Here is a 24,983-nt window from a genome sequence, read left to right on the forward strand (position 1 = left end):
CAAACATCAAATAGGGAGTAGAGAAAGATTATACAAAATCAAACAGATTGCACAGCTCACTCAAGTACCTGGAAAAACTCTTGCGACGATATTCTATAAAGTTAGTAACAAAAAGGAATGACTAAACTTAAGGAACAGCAGTTGCCTCATCAAATTTTATAGTAGAAGTTTTTTTGTTTCTCTCATCTTAATACCAACCCAGATGACCCTCTCCTTGGGGAAATGTACCTGTTTGAAAACATCTTTCCCAATTCTTCAATTCTAGTTTGATCATTAGATATTCATAATTCAAAGATATAATTTCCTTTATCTAAATTCACAATTCATTTATAATTGTTCATTAAAAGTTATCTTCCACAATGAGTGATTTTCATAGTTCAGAGAACTAGTACATACGAAGTATTAATAGAAGTTACACAGCTTTGGTAACATTTCATGTAACCGTGTGAAGTATCATTTTACTATGGTATGTATATATTGAAATCCAATAGTACCACCACCCACAATGGTTATATATGGCAAAAATCATTTCCCTCTAAATTAGATACACATGCAAGTTCCTAATGGTACAATTAGACTAGAATATCCACTAACCTACAAATCACTGTCATTTTAGAGCAATTCTATTGCAAACACTCAAAATGGCAATTAAAAAGATGCTGTTGTCATTAATTTACTGAATCTGTTCCAGCTCCTGCAAGCTGACACTGAAATCTCCAAGCGCAATGGTATTGCACTTCCTCCTCTGCTGCCCTTGACAAACATTAAAATAGATAGTATGGATAAAGGAGAATCCATTTCAGGTTAGCTCTTTGAGGGAAGAAAAGCATTTTTAGGCATGTCTAGCTATGAAGTAGAGAAAGCCTATATTTATTGTGTTCTGACATATTAGAGTGCACAACATAGTTCTAGTCTACATATTCTATTGTATATTGGTTCTTATACCACTCCCACCATCTAGCATCATGGTGAGGTCTCTATCTTGACTGGGCCATTGAACATTACTGTGATGCTTCCCAGGGGCACCCAGGACTGTGAGGCACCTTGCTACCACCTGCCTTTAGCATGGGGAAGCTTTGTTTGTGCCAGCTAGGAGTCAGCGCCCAGACTCCACTGGCTAGAGGCAACCCAAGCACTCCCCTCTAGGCCTACACAGCCCCCACTCACTCATTACAGGTTATGAATAGGCATTCTCCAACCTCTGAGCCCTCGGAGCATCTCCCTGGAATGTCTAGCCCCTGTTCCATTGGGCACTCACAGTATTCACAGATCAGCTGCTCCCAGGGGAACAGTATGCCCCAGCTTACCAGTTACACCTCAGATCTCTGTTCCACGTAATATACAGCACTTAGATAAGTTTATAGTGAAAACAAGTAAAAGTTTATTTAACAAAGTATAGAGATTCAAGTGATAACAAGTATTGGAAACAAATGGTTACATACAAAATAATACCATAACATGCATTCTAGATCCTAGGCTTAATTAACAAGTTACTCTCCTGTCTAATAAAGTATCGCTCACCAGCGCTTTCCAGCCAAGCCGGCTGTGATTCCTTTTTTATGAGACAAGACACACTGTCAACTTGTCTCCAAGGTGAAGGATTCTGCGTGTCTCTTGGTACCCTTAGATATAGCAGATCAATCCACTGTCCTTATTCATAAATAGGATGCCCCCCACTGGTTGTTTTTTCCTGTATCTTTCCTCTCCTGTCACTATCGTAATCTCCTGATTAGCCTCAAGCTCAGTATGCAAATTGGCATGCCTTGTGAGGCGGACAATACCCACTGCACAATTACCAGACAGGGAGATAAGCATCTGTTACCATCTGCCTGAAAAGAACATCCCTGAGGTCTGGAACTCTTGGTTACCACCCTCAAGAATATAATGTTCGGCATGGACACATACCTTCTTACATATTATGCATGCATACCTTTTGCAGTGATTGCGATGACTAGTGGGCTACTACCTCTTGCTACTCTTTAGTGAATTATTATGCAGATTTCTGACTCAGGGGATACTTGCAAAACCCTGTGCAACCGTGTGTCCTCTGCAAGTTGGCATCAAGAGGTTCCTAGGTCACAGCTACCACAATGCAATTAACAAACAAACAAACAAATAAATAATGAAATTCTTGTAGAAAAAGGTTGCCTCTACTAGCTGGTGTCACAATAATAATAATAATGATGAATAATAATAATTTATGTAAAGTGTGGGGAAAGGTGAACCTTTTGGTTCTATTCCCTAGCCTGCTGTGGCAGAAGTAGATCCCAGATACTTATGATGACATATGTGCCCAGTTATTAAATTTTGAAAGAATTTTGCCAGGACTGATATTCCAGATAAGCTGGGGTTCTGGTAAACCCGAGACACTGAAGGGATACGTGAAAGGGTCATGCGCACTTGTGAGTTTTGGGACCTAGATAGCTCTTTACAAACATTAGCTACTTAAGTGTCACACCTTCTCTATGGGGTAGGTAGGTGTCATCCACATTTTACAGAAATGTACAGTGAGGAACACAGAGGCTAAGATAAAAAGATAGCATTTTCAAACGATGGTGCCTAAAATTAGGCACCTAAATAAAAGTGTGACTGCTTTGAAATTCAGACAACTTTTACTTAGGTACATAAATATGGATCTAAGTGCACAGCTTTAGGCCTACAATCTTGACCCACGTTTTGAGACTATCTCTAGCAAAAATAAATTTCAGAAACTCACTTGTCAAAAAGAAAATGTTTACGGGCATTTCCAATAATTGCATTTGAATACACAAGTAAAAAGAGTCCAGTTTAACTTACCTTTGCTTTCAAATAGAGATTTTGTCCTATAATTTTTGTACTGTCAATCATATCACTGCCAGGACCTGCGGCCATGCACATTTTAGCCTGTTAAGGATTTTTTAAAGTAAATAATGAAACAAATGTAAATGGATAAGACATCCTTCTAGCAATATAAAGCTTTTATTGTACTGTGAATGAAGGCACAAATCATTGTCATCACTTTCATGAAAAAATCTTTGCTTTTAATACACAAACTAAACCATGCACCAGGTTTATTTTAGAAACTAGAACTAAATTCTGTGGCAAGATCTGTGGTTTCTGAGCACACCAGTGCTGAATTTCATGGAAGATTGGAATTTCTGTGGCAACTTGCAGTAAGTTCAAAAATGGAAGATTTTGTCCTCTGTACAGTATCCTTTGCTATTTACTGTAATATTATATTGATTTTATGCTATACCCAAACTTTCCAGAGATTTTGTATTATAGTCCAGCTGCATATTGAAAGTCATAATCTGCCTCCTGGTTTCCCTGAAATAGGCACTTTACCCATAGCACAGTGTACATCCCCCAGCATGCTAGTATCACTGTACAGGAAGAGTAAGTGGCAGCCCCAAGGAGGCTGCCTATATGGGTAACCAGTACAGGAGAATATAGGGGTACCTTACATCCTTTTACAGCAGGATGGACCACAATCTGGCCCTATATTTGCAATTCCATACTTAAAATCTACCTTAAAACTTGAAATATAGATAAAATGATATATACCTACCCCGCCGACTGGACAGTAACTGTTGGGGTTATCACATGACTCTCCTGTGTTTATGCAGTGTGGGCCTTTGATATTGGGTGATACATCTCCCAGGTTGGATGATGCAAAGGCTGCTACAAAGGATCCCTGCCAAAAGAAAATAAAGAGTTATGGCTTTTTCTGTCTCTTGCACTGATTGCCATCAACCTGTGGTGTTTCAATAACAAAAATCCCGTCATGTAATACGAAGATGTGAAATAAACATGAACTGCCTATATAACAAACTGCTTGTGTAAATTCCCCTAGGACTTCAGACAACATGTGCAAAATCATATCATCACTGATATCATATACAGTTGATAGTGATAGGACATTGGTGAAGTTTTCAAAAGTGACTAGAAGCTCTGGATGACTGAATTTTTGGGTGCCCAACTTGACTTAAGTTAAAGGGACCTGATGCTGAGCACCTAGCCCCCTAACTCAGTACCTCAAGTTGGGCATTCAAAATCTTCAGTGCCTAAAAACCATTACTTTTGAAAATGTAGGCCCTACGTTTTTTGCAGTAAGGATTTTTTAAATATTTCAAATAGAAACTTAATATCATTACCTTGAATTTATATATCTCTTTCGCCTGAGCATCTCCAAGCACATTACATTAATCTTTCACACCTCTCAGCAATTTAGAGGTAATTAAGTATTGATATTCCCATTTTACAGATGGGGAAACTGAGGCATAAGTGATTAAGTGACTTAGCCCAACGTCATGTAGTGAATCTGTGGCTGGGCAAGGAATAAAGACACCCTGCCCATTGATCTTATTTTATCTCTTTTCATTACATAAAATAAATTACATCCTCTTTCAATTCAGTAACTCTCCTTTCCCCCGTTTCAAATTCTTATTTATAGATATTAAATTCTAGCAATCCTTGCTGTCATTTTTGCTTGACTTTCCCATTCTACCTCTTGTTTTTCACTATGATTTCTACTGACAGATTTAGCTGATGATTAGCTTAGAACATTCTCTGTTCTGATGATTTGTGTGAGCCACTGAGCACAGAAACTGACAGAAGAAGTTAGCATTAAAGGTAGCAAACTGAATGGGTGATCAAAGACAAATTACACACTTATACAATGTAACACTAATTAATCACATGCAGAATTCACCTCTTAGATAGGGAAGTTAAGATGAATTAACTAAAGTTGTGATGTTAACGTGCATAAGTTAAAGTGCATTAAAACTTCGTGTGGACGCTTTCATTCAAGGTCACTTTACTTTAGAATGAGAGCATCTACACAGTTTTTAATGTGCTTTAACTTTGCAGCTTTAGTTGATTCATCTTAACTTTTCTGATAAGCCCTTACAGATGGCATATCTCACCATTCATAACATGTCAATTTAGTATATGTCTATACTGCAATCAGAGGTATGGCTGCAGCACATGTAGACATATCCAAGATTGCTTTGGTATAGTTCATTTGAGTAAGAATAGCATTTAAACCTTGGCAACAAGATTGGGGTCTTGGGTTTAATAAACATTTTTATAAAATCTAACATCAAAAGAAATGCTTTCATGTAGGTATGAGCAAACTTTTTTTGTCCAATTTCCAACTCATTCAAACATCTTTAGTTTGAAAGTTGGACTCTATCTAATGGGTATTAGGCTTGCTTTCCAATTGTGAGAGGGGAAAATGTAATAGAATGGAAAAATTCTAAGGGAAAGGAAGTGAACTCATATTCTATGCTGGATATAAATAGAGCACCACTTCTGTCAGGTTTGCTTTTAAAGATTGTTCACCTACTAGAAAAATCTTTTAAAATAGTTTCAAAGGGCTCTGAACACTTGCACTTCATGAGGTTCACCCATTTCTATTTTAAATATAAGTTTACATTTCAATTAAAACCTTGTCTTTTCAAAGAAATAATATGGTCCTACAGTGTTTGAATTCCAAATACTGCAGAATTCCAAGAACCTATGAAAACCAGAAAGTGGAACTGCACAGAAACTGATGATAAAGTGAAATTGACCAAAGCCCCAATCCTACAAACACTTACCTGTGTGTTCAACTTTATGCATGTGAGTAGTTCCTATTGAACCAAATGTCATTAAAAATTGGGTTTTTTTAATCTAGATCAAATTTTGGATCTTAACAGATCAGCAATGTCCCTTGAAATCTAAATAAATGTTGTCAATTGCTATTTTGGGAAGAAATAGTCAGCAGTTGCCTTGTAATTTCTCTTTTCTATAATTGGAAAAAGTAGATGGTAAAATGTATGATACGTCTTTACTGTGCAACTGCAGTATTTGTCCTGCAGTCTACGCTCACTGTTTGAATGAGATTGCATCTATCCACAACAGACACTTTATTGGCCCTTTTTTATTTATGTTTTATCCCCCAATCCTCAGGATAGCCATAACATAGTCCAACCTCTCCAGGAAGCAGTCCTTTGTTCTTCTCTTGTTCAAACAGGTAAGATGCATAGCCCACGTTGTCACTATTTATGAGATGGTTTGTGTTGTTCATACTGACAGGATGAATTGCAAACCAGCTAATAAACAATCAGAAAACAAATATTACAGGAAATGCATTCATTACTATTAGTTATAGCTGACCTACTGATATCTTTCCTCTGGGGGAAAAGAGCTAATGTTAGTCATTTGGAGCTATATCAGCAAATGTGGAGTTGCTGCCCCCTCTTCCCTCCTCCATCTCTCAATCTCCACCTGAATACAGACATCTGATCAAAATCTATCTTTAGCTACAGCCAGCTGACATGCTCAAAAGCTTGGAAAAGTCCATTCTTTCCCTACTACCAAAGAGTACTCCAAATTCATGAGACCTTGGGGACCACTGCAGCTGGCCCAGCTTGAGGCTTCTGTGAGTTGCTTCTCAGGAATAGATCAGTGCCTGGTAGCTTGAGGATCAGGGCATAGTGTGGCCCCAGTCCCCAAGCTGCAGGCTACTGAGGATATAACCCAATATCATTTCTTACTAGGTTTGATAAACTAGTAACTAAATTAACCTGTGCTCATGTAACCCACACACCTTCTGGGTGTGGGGCTCTGTCCCCTCTAGTGGCACCAAGACCACTTGGAAATTAATGAGTCGGCTACAGCCTTAGCGCAGAGCCATGTGGCTTTTAGCTCATGCAGTAGAGGCTCATGTACTAAGCTTCCGAGGTCCCAGGTTTGTGGGCTACACTCACACGCAGTAATACGACTATCCTAAAACATACCAACAAGGAGGCAAAATTAAGTTTGTTGCTTCATCCTGAAGTTTTGTCTTTCCTGACTTTTGTGAAATTAGAAGTACATCATTAATTTAGTTTTGGGGTTTTGTTTTTGAGGGATTTTTTGCATTTGATTTCCTTCTCTTTTTATGGGAAAAAATAGAGGTATAAAAAAAATAAAGGCTCTCTGTTCTATAACAGATGTCAGCACACCAAAGAATAGAATGACAGGCTAAAGGTCTCATTCAAAGACCACTGCAGTCCATGGTAGTCTTTCCATTGACCCCAGTGGACTTTGGATCAGACCCTAAGTGCACAGCTAATGTGTATATTGCACTATTTTGATTGTACATGAAACAACTTCCATTGTTTTCCCATGGAAACTTAAAGTACATCAGCTCCATGTGCCATTCATTGACACAGCTTGCCATCCTCTTTCCCCAGAGCAACTCAGCTTCCCCTTGCTTAAAAGCTAACAGGCCCCTAGTGCCTACTTGTGTATTTCACTACCTGTGATCATATGCTGACTGCATCTTTGAACGTCTGACTGCACATGCTTACTTCTGAATGTTCATATATTCATAATTTTGTTAGCTTCAATTCCCCCCCCCCCGCAAACTTACAAGCACACACTGGTCATCAGTAAGCTCTGTTTACATGCCAACACAGAGTTATTCCCACAGAAAAAAAGGTGGTCACAGTGGGAAAGTGCACTTTGTCCCCATTTGTCACTTAAAAGTGGCTGAAGCAATTTTGCTCACACAACGAAAGAAAAAGCAGGGACCAAGCATGGAAAAGATCGACTCAAAAGGTGAAAGGTTTGAAAAGTTATGAGACTTATAAAACAGGAGTTTGTAATGCAAATTGTTTTTCAGCTTTAGGCTCAGCAATTGCCACCAGTCTCACGTAGTAAAGAGGTATCCATTATAAATTAGCAATGTTTATTAATACATCTGCGTCGTGATGGTTGATGCAAGGAGGTGTTTCATGTCACCTTGTGACATGTGATATGAATGCATACAAAATCTTGCAAAATAACAAGGCTTCTTCCATGTTACAAACTGCCTAAGTAACACACCTTTCCCCTTCACCTATAGAGTGTACAACTGTGTGCAGCAGGGTGAAAAAAGATGTACAAAAATCTCCCTGCACAATAAAGCTTCAGGTCCCTTGTGACAGAGCTGGACCCCACTCAGCTGTTCATGCCCTGAGCTAAATGGGCAAGTGCAAAAGTTGGGTAAGCATTGCAAGTTTTGTTATTTGTTTGCCTGACCTTGACTTTTGAACTTTGTATAGCCAAACACTCAGCTTCAAATCTCTTAATAGAAAGTGAGTTACTAACATGTACCATCTTACATGATATCTCAGCGTATGAAGTCAGGGCCCTAGTGAGACAATGGCATATTTTACATGATATATGGGGCATTTTATAGAACTAGACACTAGAAGAAAGATCCTCACCCCCTGCTCCGGCCCCTTTGCATTGGGTAAAAGGGCCAGAGTAGCATAAAGTGACCCTAAAAGCCCTGTATCCAGCTAGGGGAGGAGTCCCTTGGTGCAGTTGCTATGAGGGAAGACAGCTGTAGAGGTGCTTTCCAAGGACTCCCTCACAAGCCCTGGTGTAGGGAATGCGCCAGAGGCAGGGCCACAGCACACTGCACTGTGGAGATCCTGGGCAGTGCTGCAGCCCATAAGGCAGCCTGGGTAACTTAAACAGGCCGCAGGTAGGGTGCAAAGGTGGCTTAAAGCTACCTTAGCCCCCACTGCCCTTGGCCTATGAGAGGGATTTGAATGAATGACCTCAAAGAGAAAGGCTAACATGGACATTTTTGTTGACTACAAAGAACGCAATCAATAGACAGGACATGTTTGGGAGCTTATATTTTAGTGTTTGGGAGTGAATTTTACTTTCGGATTCAGTACCTGAGAAGGCCTAGCTCCTGTCCATTTACATCGACCATCTTCAGCACCACCATTTCTTTGTCTGTATTTGATGAATACCTGGACAACAAAACAGAGAAATCATTTCAGTGCCACAGCCAACATCACAATCTGTAAATGACTCTGTTATATGCCAAACAAGAAAATGAATTGAGGTCATCAGTTTCCAACTGCTATATTTACAAGGAGTTATTGTAAAAAGCTGCCGAATTCAGTGACAAAAGTCACATTCTGTATTATATGCTGCTTGCCTGAAGAAAACTGAACTCTCATTTTGCTGTGATATAAAACTATTTACTTTCTACAAAGACTGTAGATATTGCTTTCCATTTTTGTCACCGTCTAACCAAAATTAGAATTTATAGCAGTGACATGTTTTCTAAATGAAAAACAGAGGCCAGATTCTCAGTCACTGCTTTTCTGCGCTCAGGGCAGGAATGGACTGGGGAATGACAAAAATGACTTGTAGGTCCCTTTGGGCATCCCATATTCAGTGGCAATTGTGGGGGAGAGGATAGCCCTGAGCCTCTGTAACTTATGCTCTGCCTTCTGAGGCTTCCTATGGACCATAGGTAGTAGATAAAAGGTGTAGTGTTATGTGACCCAATGTCCTAGAAACACCATGGGCTATGAGTGGTGCTGGTTTAGAATCCCTTCCCCAGTCAGGAAGGCCCTCCCCTGGGGGTATTCTCAGGAGCTATTTTACCCCATTTAAGGCCTTTTTACACTGACGGGGGCATAAAGGAGGCTTGTGTGACTGAAAATCAGGCCCAGTAAGTCTGTTTAGTTTCTCAGCTGCCAGTAATTATGCCCAAATGTTTCTTTTAAACATAGTAGTGTTTCCAATCAGAAGAGGGTGTATCTGACCACAATGCTAACCTTGGAATTCTTTATTTAATTTCAAAAATCCAGCACAAGACAAGCTAAAGTAGAAGATTCCCTGCACAGAAAGATACCAGAGATACCAGCACACGTACTCAGGAGCACGGTAAGAAACTGAAGCATGAGCCACCTGGGTGAGTTGTCTACCATCAGCATAAAGTTGCAGTTTTCTGCACTTTATTGTTGCTAAAAACTCCCACACCCCATCATTCCCTGGTAGGGGGAAAGTTGGGATCTAGATTTCCCAGGTCTGGGCAATTTCCACATTTGATTTGCCTTTGATAACATACAGAACTGTAGTTCTTCAACACTGTGTCCCCAGAACATTTTTTGCCAACAGTTCATGCTTGTTTTTAAGAGCTATAGATTCCCCATTCTTCTTCACCTGTTTCTTTCAGACTCTGGATTCTGAAGATAAGAGTAAGGACTTCTGTTGATTTGGCTATTTTCTACCAAACCTTTATTGATAAAAAGTCTTCCTTTTTTCATATTCTGGTGTGCTATATCAATGCTCTGAAAAGCAGAAAGGCAAGGAAAATCAGTGCAGTAACAGTGAAGAGGTGCCACATGGAAAGCAAGTTTGAGTCTTCTGTGTCTAAGAACCTTACTAGAAGTCCAGACACGGAAAGATGAATCATTACAGTGCTTGTTGCACTTTTCTTTTTTTCTTTTTTTACATTTGATGTAGTGTTATCCTTTAGAAATTAAAACAGCTAATATCAGTCAAACTTAATTAACATTTTAAGTAATATTAAATCATCTCTTTATAAAGAAATAGTGCAGCATTTTGTTTGCTAACCTGACCAAGTTGGTCACGATAAATCTAAAATATTTCAACAAATAAGATGATGATGTCATGAAACACTAAAACTAATCTCCCCATGACATTTCTTGGCTACTCCTATACTAATAAATAAAAATATAACACAAAGGTTATCCTTGCTATACATACATTTTAGGGAGAAAATTTAACTGAAAACACCTACCTTTATAATCCCATTTACAAGTGCATTAAGGGATGGTTTGATAAGACCCTTGCTAGTTAGCAAAAAGATAGTATATTGGAAATAGCCTGCAGGTCCTGAATGGGTGTGAGTACCACTCAGTATAACATTGTCTTGTCTGTATAGCTCCCCATATTTACTCTTCAATTGCTTGATTACCTAAAAGGAAGGAGGCAGTAATTACAGAGTGTTTTTCTGTCATGCCTGAAAGGTCAGTCCTTGCATCAAGGCAGTAATAGATATGTATAATCCTGGGTTTCTTTCTTTTTGTATTTTTGTGGTAATAGCATAGTCCTCCTTTCCCACATCCATCCTCCTAACCCCTTCCCCACACATTAATGACTGAGTAATTGGAAGTGTATCTGACCACTCAGTAAAGAACCCTTGAAGTAGTTAAATCCAGTAAAAGGCTGCTATGGTTTATTTATAGCCAGTCTTATTTATTATTACAAGACATATGAAAATTACCTAGAGGATTCCCATTTCTTCCCACCATTCACCCTTTCTTGACACTCTCACTAGTTTGATCTTCTAAGAATGTAAATCAGAAACACTTAATTGATGATATTCACCCCACACTAGCTCACCGGCTACCAAGAAGGCACTACAGGCAAGAAAACGATATGTGCCACTGCACTTTGGCCACCAAGTATGCACTACAGACAAGAATGAGCATCATACGTTATCCCTAGGACCAGTTCTGGGTGCCTGGGACATAAGTGAGATTAAAATACTTGATTTTAACTTCTGGCTGAAACTAGACTCGTCATAATTAAATTACCTGAGGTAGCATAATGTGCACTGAAACATCATCTAGAAGCCATCTATTCTGTTCTTTAAACCGAAAACAATTAGATACATTTTTGATTTACAAATTTTTATTCTAAATACATTTTCAGAATTTCAGTACACCTGTTACACCACTAAATAGAACTGGAAATCAAATATTACAGGGGACTGTCAGACATGATCTGTTGCTAAGTTTTCTACTAATACAAACATAATAAAAGCCCTCTTTTGTCCATCAAAGGATTGTCAGCTGTCTGGGACAAGGAGTGCCTCTTTCTACATGTTTATACATCATCTAAAACAATGAGGCTGCAAGCCTGATTGGAGTAAGTGTGACAATACTTATTTTTATTATTGTTAATAATAATAATAATTTTAAAAGCTAACACAAAAAGTAAAAAGCAATTGATTTTATTCACATACCTCCAGCCTAAGTCTTTGAGACACCATGCCTATGTCAGCACTAACAAACACCACTCTTTTGGAATCATCAGGCTCTGCCACAATGAAAGCTCGACTATATAGACGAGAGAGAATTCCACCAGCCAGCTGGTCTGGATTGGCATAGCCCATCTGCGGCAGAACACAGCATTAGGCCAACCCCATTCTGACCAATTTATTGATACATATTTCCACTTGCATATAGTTCTCCAAGCAAAATCATCACAGGACCCAAATTACAGCTAACCATTAAAAACAGAATGATATAGGTTATATATTAAGTATGTCTGTCAAGCAATTAAAAAAATTAATTGTGATCAATCGTGCTGATAAACAATAATAGAATACCATTTATTTAAATATTTTGGATGTTTTATACATTTTCAAATATATTGATTTCAATTACAACAGAATACAAAGTGTACAGTGCTCACTTTATATTTATTTTTATTACAAATATTTGCTCTGTAAGAAACAAAAAATATAGTATTTTTCAATTCACCTAACACGAGTACTGTAGTGCAATCTCTTTATCATGAAAGTTGAACTTATAAATGTAGAATTATGTACCAAAAACACCTGCACTCAAAAATAAAACAATGTAAAATTTTATAGCCTACAAGTCCAATCAGTCCTACTTCTTGTTCAGCCAATCGCTCAAACAAGTTTGTTTACATTTCCAGACGATAATGATGCCTGCTTCTTGTTTACAATGTCACCTGAAAGTGAGAACAGGCGTTTTGCATGGCACTGCTGTAGCCGGTGTCAGATGCACTAAAGATTCATATGTCCCTTGATGCTTTAACCACCATTCCAGAGGACATGCCTCCATGCTTATGACAGGTTCTGCTTGATAACAACCCAAAGCAGTGCAGCTGTCACATGTTTATTTCCATCATGTGAGTCAAAGCACCAGCAGAAGGTTGGTTTTCTTTTTTGGTGGTTTGGGTTCTGTAGTTTCCGCATCACAGTGTTGCTCTTTTAAGACTTCTGAAAGCATGCTCCACACCTCGTCCCTCTCAAATTTTGGAAAGCACTTCAGATTCTTAAATCTTTGCTTGAGTTCTGTAGCTATCTTTAGAAATTTCACATTGGTATCTTCTTTGCATTTTGTCAAATTTGCAGTGAAAGTGTTCTTAAAATGAACAACATGTGCTGGGTCATCCAAGACTGCTATAACATGAAATATATTGCAGAATGCGGGTAAAACAGAGCAGGACACATACAATTCTCCCCAAGGTGTTCAGTCACAAATTTAATTAACACATTATTTTTTTAACAAGCATCATCAGCATGGAAGCATGTCCTCTGGAACGATGGCTGGAGTATGAAGAGGCATATGAATCTTTAGCACACCTGGCACAAAAATATCTTGCGACACCAGCTACAACAGGCACTGTTCTCACTTTCAGGTGACATTGTAATCAAGAAGTGGGCAGCATTATCTCCCATAAATGTAAACAAACTTGTTTCTCTTTGCGATTGGCTGAACAAGAAGTAGGACTGAGTGGACTTGTAGGCTCTAAAGTTTTACATTGTTTTGTTTTTGAGTGCAGTTATGTAACAAAAACTAGATTTGTAATTTGCACTTTCATGATAAAGAGATTGCACTACAGTACTTGTATGAGGTGAACTGAAAAATACTATATCATCATTTTTACAGTGCACATTTTTGTAATAAAAAATAATATAAAGTGAGCATTGTACACTTTGTATTCTGTGTTGTAATTGAAATCTATATATTTGAAAATGTAGAAAAAAATCCAAACATATTTAATAAATTTCAATTGGTATTCTGTTATTTAACAGTGCGAATAATCGCGATTCATTTTTTGAGTTAATCACATAAGTTAACAGCGATTAATCAACAGATCTAATATTAAGTATCCTATAACTAGTGCATAGAATCAAGACCAACTTGAAGTTGTTTGACTTTTTTGGGGGAGGGAAGAGAGGGGTAAGTTAGAATGGCATAGAGTAAGAAATTTGTCAATGCACATACATACCCCGTAAGTATTACCTTTACACAGTGTATATGTTCACCAGTTTTCATAATATAATTATGTATGTTTTAAAATAAAAGAAATATTTCCCATCTGATTTTTCCCTTTTCTGTCTAGCAAACGTTGATTAATATTAATACGTGGTGATTCACTATTTAAATATCTGGGCAGCAAAAAAAAAAAATCAACTAAAGCAAATTTTCTGAGAAAAGTTTGTTGAAACATTCATTCTATGCAGATTGACAGACTGAAAACAAAAGGTGAGCATGCCCCATGTAATGTAAAGTTCTATTTGTTCATTAAAGAAAGAAAACATCCTGTATAGCAGTGCTAGACATGCCATGGTTTTTGGTACATGAAAGAATACTAAGATAACATGTTTCTAAGATACTTTATTAAGTTCCTATACATACCAAAGGGACTTCTGCAACTGGTCCAGTGCAGTCAGCTCGACCAACACCGATCAGGTAGTTTTTAGAACCAGCAGCTGAAGGGATTTGAGTTAATATGAGTGAAAACACTAATGCAATGAACATATCAGAAATAAACAGACATTTTTCTCACAAAACTGAGCAAGAAGGAACTAGATTATCAGGTAAATTTCTGTTATTTATAACTGCTGTGTATGGTGAGCAATTTTTATTATGGTTGCCAAATGGCTGTGGGATTTACCATCTTTGAACCTGATATCAAAACTAGCTACCTGTAGCATATATGGGATTTCAGATCCCTGCATTCAGAGCAGGCAACCCATGGTCCTACTTATAGGCTGAAGAAAATTCACAATCATTGTATACCAACCTTTGAAACAAGTCCTATATATTCATCAATATTCTGTTCATGTCAGCATAGTTCACTGTTACATGCACATAGAGCTTCTGCCAGCTTTCGCTGAAAAATATGTTCCATGCCTATGTATACAAGTCCAACTCACTAACCCTAATGGGATAGTTTCTTTTTCAGTGATGCTTCTTCAATATGCTAACCTTACAGCTTTCTCCTTGACAACTTCTATGATGCAGTTCTGCGTTGTCAGGTCAAAACTCTTTTGAATATCAAAACTGAAAATGTGGGGAAAGTGAAAACTAAATTAGGCTGGGGCCAGGGATGAGATGTTTGGGGTACAGGAAGGAGCTCTGGGTTTGGGGGGGCTCAGGGCTGGGGCATGGGTTTACCTCGAGCAGTTCCCAGTCAATGGTGCAATGGGGGTGCTAAGGCAGGCTTCCTGCCAGTCCTGGCACCACAGACCGCACTGCGCCTTGGAAGCGGCCAGCAGCAGGTCCAGCTCCTAGGCAGAGGCACACAAGCAGCTCTGCGCGGCTCTCGCCCACAAGCACCAACCCCCCACAGCTTCCCGGCCAATGGGAGTGCGGAGCCAGTGCTCAGGGCCCACCTCTGCCTAAGAGCTGGACCTGCTGCTGGCCGCTTCTGGGGCACAACACGGTGTCAGAAAAAGGTAGGGACTAGCCTGCCTTAGCCGGGCAGCACCGCCGACAGGATTTTTAACGGCCAGGTTGGCAATGCTGACCAGAGCCACCGCGACCCAATGCCTTACATTCTGCGACCCTGTACTGGGTCACGACCTGCCGTTTGAAAAGGACTGGTCTAGTGAGGAGGGCACTGGACAGAAAGTCAGGAGAGAAGGATTTTTTTTAGTCTTGTCTCTGTTGTGTAACTCGGAGCAAGTCACTTCACTTCTCTGTTTCCTCTTCCATGTTAGTCTATCATGTCTGTTTACACTGTAAAATCCTGAGGGCAGGGAATCTCGCTCACTTTGTGTTTGTATAGTACACTGCACAATGGGACCAAATCCTAGCTGATGCCTCTAACTAAACATCAGCATAATAGAAATAAGTGTAATAAATTCAAATTCACACACTTCCAGTTAGCTTGTAACAAATTCATTTTCAGCCTTTGTTCATGAAGCTTCACCAAGGCCCAGTAAACCCTCTAGATCAAAACAGTTGCATGGAATTTGATAATGGTATCAAAATACCTTTAAGTAACTTGCCATTATTGTCTGTAGTCCTGGTTTTTTTAGGGACAAAGAGAAGAACTAGAAGAATCAAAGCAATTATTGTCATCAGCGTGAAGAGGACAATGAGTACCACTTCCAGGCACGAGAAACGGGATTTGCACTTTTCACCCATTGCAGGAACAAAAACTACAAAAAAAAAAAAAAAAGAAGAAGAGCTGTAAGAAATTCAAATAGAAGTCAGCACATTGATTCCAGTTCAGTGTGTCCAAAGCCAGTTTAGGCCATGTCACAGCTAACTTCAGATCATACCAAACTCCTTCCCTTTAGGGACCTCCTCGCATCCTATCTAGGGCATATTTGGATAGGGAGAACAGCAGATGCAGGAGGATCTCTTTTACCACATCCTGGGTTTCCCACAATACGGACTTGACTTTTAAATAAGCCCTAACTGACTGGAAGCCCTTCAGTGGATGAAACATCCTCCATTCACAGAGTATCTGAGGTTAATATAGCAGCTTATACCCTGACAGCATTTCCTACAGTGCACATGTCAGAGCACCTCTAAACAAGTACAGAATTAATTGTACAAATGACTTTTTTTAAACTTACAAACACAAACTACTCGGGTTTCATGATTACAAATGTTATTACATTTTACGCTAAATATAGAGGTTGTTCTCTACAAAATGACAGGTTTCAGGGTAGCAGCCGTGTTAGTCTGTATCCTCAAAAAGAACAGGAGTACTTGTGGCACCTTAGAGACTAACAAATTTATTAGAGCATAAGAAATCTATAACCTCAGTTTATGCCATTTTTCTAATCTGCAGAGATGATATATACACACTAGAAACAACTGATTGAAAGGAGATAAACTCTTTAGGAAAGGTGCCACGTGGTTTTAAAAGATGTCAATTATAAATAACATATCAGAAAAGCCTGTGCGTCAAACCAATTTGCTAATTAAATAGTTTTGTTTGTTTCATCCTCCATTTGTAAGATAAAACAGTCATATTTCATCCCTATGATTCACAAAGGGTTTTTCTGGTTTTGCTTTTTTGCTTTTACAACCTGGTTTACAAAATAAAACTTAAAATTTGGCATCCAATTCCATGGTATTACAAACCCAGCAAACTATATTGCATCAGTACTTCACAGCCTAATTGTATTAAATGGGGGGAGGGGCGGTTAATCACACATTTTTCAAGAAGCAAAGTGCCAAAACAAAAACAACACCAACAAAAGTATTTGCTTTATAGTAACTACTAAACCTCAAAACAGAAAATCTTACCTTACAGTATATAATTTATTCAAGATTTCAGAATTCTGGAAACTCAATAATCCCTTGGTAAAATGTACAGCTTTTGAATCCCCCTTCTCTTTGTTCATGAACTTCTAGAGGTCTGAAGAAAGGTCAGGTTATTCTTATAGCAACATGAAAGCTTTCTAGATTTATTGCAATTATTATTACCCCTATGACTCAGTGACAGTACGAGATAAGAAGCTCATACATCAAAATTTTAGGAGCTATAAAATATATTTTTTTATCATGAGGCAAGTTTAAGCAATGTCTATCAAAAACATCATCTTAGGAAAGCTCAGTTTATAAATTACTCTGAATTGAGCACGATATGATGACCAAGCACAACCTCAATACGTCCATGGTTTGTCAAAACATTGGTCTTTTAATCTTTGCATTATTATTGGGCCAAGGCTGCCAAGTTCAGAAGTTCAGTTCTAAGAGTGAATATCTCTGTACAATATAAACAGCAATATCAAGGGCTCATTCTTCCCTGACACTACAAAAGCTTATTTTGAAATAACACATATCTTATCACATTAACAGCTGTTATTAACAATGAACTAATAGATTCTAAAAGTACTATACACGCTACCTTGCAATCCAACCTTAGTACTTTATTAAATGGCAACAAACTTCATTGCCACAGAGTTAAGTTTGCTGGCTAATAGCTTGTGCGCTTCCGGAACATGAAGATCAGCAAAACTCAAACACTAGAAAATTAGGCTGGATTAACTGTGTCAGTCAGGGAATGAAAAATCCAGCAGCCCTGAGCAGGATAGTTAAAATGACCTAAATCCCCATGTAGATAGCGCTTTTGTCGACCTAGCTACTGCCTTTTGGGGAGCTGGATCATAGAATCATAGAATATCAGGGTTGGAAGGGACCTCAGGAGGTCATCTAGTCCAACCCCCTGCTCAAAGCAGGACCAAATCCCAACTAAATCATCCCAGCCAGGGCTTTGTCAAGCCTGACCTTAAAAACCTCTAAGGAAGGAGATTCCACCACCTCCCTAGGTAACTCATTCCAGTGCTTCATCACCCTCCTAGTAAAAAAGTTTTTCCTAATATCCAACCTAAACCTTCCCCACTGCAACTTGAGACCATTACTCCTTGTTCTGTCATCTGCTACCACTGCGAACAGCCTAGCTCCATCCTCTTTGGAACCTCCTTTCAGGTAGTTGAAAGCAGCTATCAAATCCCCCCTCATTCTTCTCTTCTGCAGACTAAACAATCCCAGTTCTCTCAGCCTCTCCTCATTAGTTATGTGTTCCAGCCCCCTAATCATTTTTGTTGCCCTCCGCTGGACTCTTTCCAATTTTTCCACATCCTTCTTGTAGTGTGGGGCCCAAAACTGGACAAAGTACTCCAGATGAGACCTCACCAATGTCAAATAGAGGGGAATGATCATGTCCCTTGATCTGCTGGCAATGCCCCTCTTATACAGCCCAAAATGTCATTAGCCTTCTTGTCAACAAGGGCACACTGTCAACTCATATCCAGCTTCTCGTCCACTGTAACCCCTAGGTCCATTTCTGCAGAACTGCTGCCTAGCCACTCGGTCCCTAGTCTGTAGCAGTGCATGGGATTCTTCCGGCCTAAGTAGCAGGACTCCGCACTTGTCCTTGTTGAACCTCATCAGATCTCTTTTTGGCCCAATCCTCTAATTTGTCTAGGTCCCTCTGTATCCTATCCTTACCCTCCAGCGTATCTGCCAATCCTCACAGGTTAGTGTGATCTGCAAACTTTCTGAGAGTGCAGTCCACGCCATCCTTCAGATCATTAATGAAGATATTGAATAAAACCGGCCCCAGGACTGACCCCTGGGGCACTCCGCTTGATACTGGCTGCCAACTAGACATGGAGCCATTGATCACTGCCTGTTGAGCCTGATGATCTAGCCAGCTTTCTATCCACCTTATAGTCCATTCATCCAGCCCATACTTCTTTAACTTGCAGGCAAGAATACTGTGGGAGACCATATCAAAAGCTTTGCTAAAGACAAGGAATAACACATCCACTGCTTTCCCCTCATCCACAGACTGAGTTATCTCCTCATAGAAGGCAATTAGGTTAGTCAGGCATGACTTGCCCTTGGTGAATCCTTGCTGACTGATCCTGATCCTGTTCCATCAGCATAGGTAGTGTCTACACTGAAGCAACATAGCAGCGCAGCTGTGCCATTGTAGCATTTTAAACGTAGATGAGCCCATAGAGTTAAGACCAGACCAGAGCTGGTGCTCCATAATATTTTATGAAATTAGAAGGAGAATGGAAGGAATTGGCGCTCCACATCCATCATCAGCATAGCAGGCTCAGAGAGATATGAAGTGGCCCAGTCAATGAATTGTTTCCAGCTGAAATAGAATACCTGCTGCAGATTAATACAGCCTGAAACACTAGCTAGGAGATTTGTGAACAGCTTTGTTCAGGTCAGTGGGTGTTCCCTTCCCGCCACCCTCCCCAACCGCCGTGATGGAGAATTTCTGATACACGTCAAATGCCCATTCTTAGCTCTTCACCCCAGTGTCAGCAGTGTGTTCTTGGTGCGTGCTTTGAGCATGCCAGTTCTATGCTCCTATCCCCACCCAGAGGTGCAGGGCTCCCCAGGTCCTGGCTCACATGGCTCAGACCCCCTGCCGCACCGAAAAGCAAGCCCCTGAGAACCTGGCTTATGTGAAGGGGACAGGCAGAGGGTTCACCCCTATGGGTGCACTGGGTACCCTCAGATTATTGCAGACATATTGGAGGGGAACATGGACTAATGTGCCCTTGCCCCTATTCTCCCACAGTCCCTATCACTCATCCCCATGTTTCCTTTCCCAGTGTCCCACCTGACTAACCTCCTCCCTTCTCACTCCCCCAGTCCTCATCCCCTCCCCATCATCTGATCCCCCAACCCGTCTCCCACATTCCCATCCACTCTTTCACCCTAATTACCCTTGTCTCCCAGTGAGCATTTGCTTGTATAGTTTATCATCTGTTCAGAAAATAGTTTCAGTACCTCCTGAATATTCTGCTGCATTCAGATTACAGTTCCTCAAAATTAAAAAAAAAAAAAAAAAAAGACTTTTATAAAGGCAGATGGGACCAACATGACTGCCTCTTTCACTGGAGATTTCTGCCCTGGGTTGGATTAGAACTCAGAGTTCTAGGCTAGTGCTCAGATCTGATGGCCATAACATACCCTCAGATCTACCCAGCTCCTGCAATGTCGAGGTAGCTTTCCAGAAAGTTAGCTTATGTGCACAGTGTATCCATTAGGCATCTAAGTAGGCCTATGAGCCTGTGTGCGCCTAGCTGAACAAACAAAATCTTGCTCAACTAACATTTTAATTTGATTATCCCCAAAGGGCTAGTGAGGGCTATACTCTGTTGGGTTTCTTCTTTGTATGGCGTATGTAGAGCAACAACTATAATTTTACATTCAGATGGGTAACCAGATAATTGGGGTAACCACTGAGCACTGGAGATCCTGGTACAATGATCTGAGCCTGGTCAGATCAGTACCTGTGAGCAAAATATGTTGTCAGAATTTGTCAACTTTAAGAAAAGCTTTTTGCTTTTTTTTTTTTTTTTTTTTTAATTCTGAGGACTGTATCTTGGGAACTGTTTAGTCAAGTGGACCCAAATTTGGGTCACTAATAGTACCCCACACCTGCAGGAAGCACACCAAATTTCAAGGCAATCTGATTAACCAAATGAATTTTAGATTACTTAGAACAGTTGAGCTTTAAATAGAAATCTGGTCTTAAATATATCAGAGCTGTCACTCTGATTTATTGAAGCAACAGTCTCGTCCAGGCAACTGCTATAGTCGATGCATTAACCACTGCTGAGTATTAATGTGGTTTGTCCCAACAGGATAACTGTAGAGAGCTGCAGCCATTTCCCTCCCCAAATATGCACTTACTTCATATCTGCAAAGAAATGCGAACATTAGAAGGTGAACTGCAGAGATTTTATGGAAACAATTTAAAAAACAGTGTAAGATTTCTAATCATTAACAGAACACGAGTTTAAAACTTGCAAATGGATTTATATTTAAAGCAAAATTGCTGAAAATAACTTTTCTTTGTATTTACCAAATCTAGACTTCAATATTTCATAATGCATGAGTTCACCATCTCCTAAAACCAGACTTCTCCGTTGCTTTAGCCAAACACTTTTCTGGTTTTCATTTACACATTGGTGGTTGCTTGGAGCAATTCCATTTTACCAAATCTTGCTATATATGTAGGTTCCAACCTGTGTCTGAAACCAGTTTGTTGCCCAAGCTTGTAACAAAACAAAACAAAACAAAGTAGTACACAGTAGGAATCTTGCCCTTCACTTCTTGAAACACCCAAAACTCCCATTGAATACCCTGAATTCACACTGAAATCAAGGAATGCAGGTGTAAATCTCAATTTTTCTTAAATGCTCAGTTTGCCCACAGTCTGAAAACCAGGAGATTCTGACAACTGCCACTTGAAATTGATACATACTTTTGTCTAATAGGATTCAAATAGTTAATATCCCAGTTGCCCCTGGAATGATTAATCAAATTCAACATGCTAAGGTCAGATAAATAACTGTTTGGCTCTGCAATTTTCAGAATAATCTTTTTCAAGATGTAACATTTTCTGATATATTATCTCTTTCCAATGAATGATACAGATAAAGAATTTATTGCATCTGCCATCAGCAAAAATTGGCCTGTTTTGACATACAAGGTTACAACTGTACAAAACAAATATATTTATAGCTATCACTGTATCAGTGACATTACATAAAGTTAATGTGTGCTAATAGCAACTTTCAAAGAAGTATACTTCTCCCTTCTTTCTCTAAACCTCAGTAAGTACTGCTCTTTGATAGCTACTGTATGCTTTATGTAATTAAAATAACCAAATCTTAGGAAATCTCATATTTTTGACTAAGATCTAAAACCTACATTTAGAGCAAAACTGTTAATCTGAAAATTTATTTTTACATAAGCAAATATATACATATACAGTATAATTCCAGTTATTCAAATTCCCTTTCTCCAAAAAGCCTAATTATCTGAATCCACCGTGTTTCTCACACACACACACACACACACACACACACCTGTACATTAATCGCCTACTAATAATGTGTAAAATAGCAGTTAGAGCTAATCAGTAAAAAGAACAAGAGTACTTGTGGCACCTTAGAGACTAACACATTTATTTGAGCATAAGCTTTCGTGGACTACAGCCCACTTCATCAGATGCATGGAATGGAACATACAGTGAGAAGATAAATATACATACAGAGAACATGAAAAGGTGGAAGTTGCCATACCAACTCTAAGAGGCTAATTAATTAAGATGATCTATTATCAGTAGGAGGGAAAAAAAACTTTTGTAGTGATAATCAAGATAGCCCATTTCAGGCAGTTGACAAAAAGGTGCGAGGATACTTAACCTGGGAAAATAGATTCAATTTGTGTAATGACCCAGCCACTCCCAGTCTCTATTCAAGCCAAAGTTAATGATATCTAGTTTTCATATTAATTCAAGTTCAGCAGTTTCTCGTTGGAGTCTGTTTTTGAAGCTTTTCTGTTGTAAAATTGCCACCTTTATGTCTGTTACTGAGTGACCAAAGAGGTTGAAGTGTTCTCCTACTGGTTTTTGAATGTTATGATTCCTGATGTCAGATTTGAGTCCATTTATTCTTTTGCGTAGAGACTGTCTGTTTCGGCCAATGTACATAGCAGAGGGGCATTGCTAGCACAATCACTAATCAGGGGCTCTGTATGAGCAGTTACCTGCAATAACTGAGGCCCATTCTGTGCTAGGAATTTACATCCGTATAGTTACGTTTCTCAAGGGTGTGAAAACTACACACACACACACACACCTGAGTGGATACTGACCTAACCCCTGCTGTAGACAGCAGTAGATCAACGGGAGAATTCTGCCATGGGCAGTGGTGTTTGGATAGAAAAGACAGTGGCCTCTTCTGACTAGTGCTGTGACCCAGGCTTCAAAAAGAACAAGGAGAGCCTGACTATATTAGCCTGTGGTAACACCACAGGAGAACATAAGCTACCTCTCCTACTCATTGGGAAGTCTGCCAACCCCTGGTGCTTTAAGGACATCAACCTTGCCTCCCTTCCCATGATTTATGGAGCCCAAAGGAGTGCACGGATGAACACTGAGCTCTTCTGTGACTCGTTCTTGATAACTTCATCCTTGAAGCTCCTTTCTTCGTTCAAAAGGACTATGCAGTAACAGAGCTTAAGAACTGCTGAGGGTCCATATAATGTGAATTTTTGCTGGCTAACACCCCAACAAAAATTCAACCAATGGACTAAGAAGTGATGGGAACACTAAAGAATGTACAGAGGCAAATTGCTCCACTATGTCCTTAATGATGAAAGCAACAAGCTAACTGTGACTTACATTATTAAGTGAATGTCCATTAAGAATGCCATCCATATGGTGGCCAAGTCATGGAAGGATATCCGCACATCACCAAAAAAAATGCTGGGCTAACTATACACTGCTGAAGCTTCCCAAAAATGCCTCTGAATCTGATACCCCCAGTCAAGGGCAAGCAGCAGTCAGCAACCTCTATTCCTTTGCTAAACAATTTTCTTTTAATGCCCAAGAGGTGGAAAACTGGGTCCAGACTGAAGGAGCTGATCAGAGATACAGTGACTTGTCTGACAGTGACATTCTGCAATCTATCTTAGAGCAGGAGCAGACCAAAGTTTGTGAAATCAGTAATGAACAAACTCAAGTGGAGCCAGATGATGTGAGAATCCCAAGTGACGGTGAGGCCTCTAACTACCTGGAGAAAGTTATCACCCAGCTAAGAAACCGCATGAATACAGAAACTTACAGACTCTACTGTTGCATCAGCTATTTCAGAATGCTGTACAGAAAAAGAAATCCTCACAAACGGCAGGCAGATTTTTACAAAAAGATAAATTGAGAATGAAACTATGTCCACTGTGATTTTAATGCAAAGTTGACGGTTCAATATATTCAAAGTTTTTTATTTTTTAATAAGGTAGAAAGTATTAAGCATTACTTCTTTCATTCCCCAAATTTCTATTTCAGTCAAACTGCAGCTCAAAATAGCGCTTCCATTTATCCAAATGTCCAGTTATCTGAAATATTCAGATGTTCCCCAGGACATTTGGATAAACAGGAGCATACTGCACACATGCGAACCCTCACCCCTTCCACTCCCCATCCCCACACGTTCATATGTAGAATGCAACAAGCTTCTAAAAACTATATATCATAATCAGGAGTATTAATCCTTCTTTCAACTGCTTTCCAAATGATAACAAATCACAGCATAGGAGTTCACTGTGCAAAGTCTATTCATTTTGGAAGATACAGTTTTACACTAGGAGAGAAACAACAGAGAATTACAGCTTTCCTAGGTTTTAGTAAGTAGGAAGCACTGAAATATCATTTTGTTTGCAGACCACCATAGACTTTCTCAATCGGTTATTTCACCCCAAATAAGATAAAGAAGTCAATAATTTGATCGGCATTTTCTCAATGTCTAACTAAAGTGGACATTGTATCCTTCATAGGTATTAAGTGGTAACAACAAAGATGATGTTAACGAAATTATGTTAACTAACCAATTTCAACTATGCACAAAAACTTAGAGCAGCTTTTGGGCAGGGAAGACTAATAATATTCCACAGCTGAAAGCTATAGAAAAAAATGGAATTGTAGTGCTGCAAGAAACTATACTGTATTATTGTATGTCATCAGATGGCACTGGTACAGTCTTACAAATTCTGCTTAATTGACTGTGTAGGCAGTTAGATCTTGGAGAAATGAGTGCCACTGGTTGTGAAACAGTTGTTTTACAGAAACTAAACAGATCACAGTATCATCTCACTTTCCTGAGTCTC

At 39.3% G+C, this 24,983-nt stretch overlaps 1 protein-coding gene across 4 annotated transcripts in view; it reads right to left on the bottom strand.

Moving 5' to 3' along the window:
* ASAH2 (N-acylsphingosine amidohydrolase 2) overlaps positions 1–24,983 on the bottom strand; it is a 64,697-nt gene that overhangs the window by 16,759 nt on the left and 22,955 nt on the right. Inside the window, exons 2-11 of one of the 4 annotated variants that reach the window (XM_024107258.3) lie at positions 17,082–17,193; positions 15,812–15,979; positions 14,229–14,302; positions 11,795–11,944; positions 10,565–10,741; positions 9,964–10,091; positions 8,679–8,756; positions 5,954–6,074; positions 3,548–3,673; positions 2,797–2,883 (exon numbers count right to left, since the gene is read on the bottom strand). In XM_024107258.3, the coding sequence (XP_023963026.2) occupies positions 2,797–2,883; positions 3,548–3,673; positions 5,954–6,074; positions 8,679–8,756; positions 9,964–10,091; positions 10,565–10,741; positions 11,795–11,944; positions 14,229–14,302; positions 15,812–15,965 (1,095 nt within the window). In that variant the 5' untranslated portion in view covers positions 15,966–15,979; positions 17,082–17,193. The remainder of the gene's footprint in view (positions 1–2,796; positions 2,884–3,547; positions 3,674–5,953; positions 6,075–8,678; positions 8,757–9,963; positions 10,092–10,564; positions 10,742–11,794; positions 11,945–14,228; positions 14,303–15,811; positions 15,980–17,081; positions 17,194–24,983) is intronic. The other 3 variants (XM_042856857.2, XM_065552027.1, XM_005292550.4) reach the window with 3 other exon arrangements.

This window comes from Chrysemys picta, chromosome 7 (genome assembly GCF_011386835.1).
Source record: "Chrysemys picta bellii isolate R12L10 chromosome 7, ASM1138683v2, whole genome shotgun sequence".
In the NCBI taxonomy this organism is placed as follows: domain Eukaryota; kingdom Metazoa; phylum Chordata; order Testudines; family Emydidae; genus Chrysemys; species Chrysemys picta.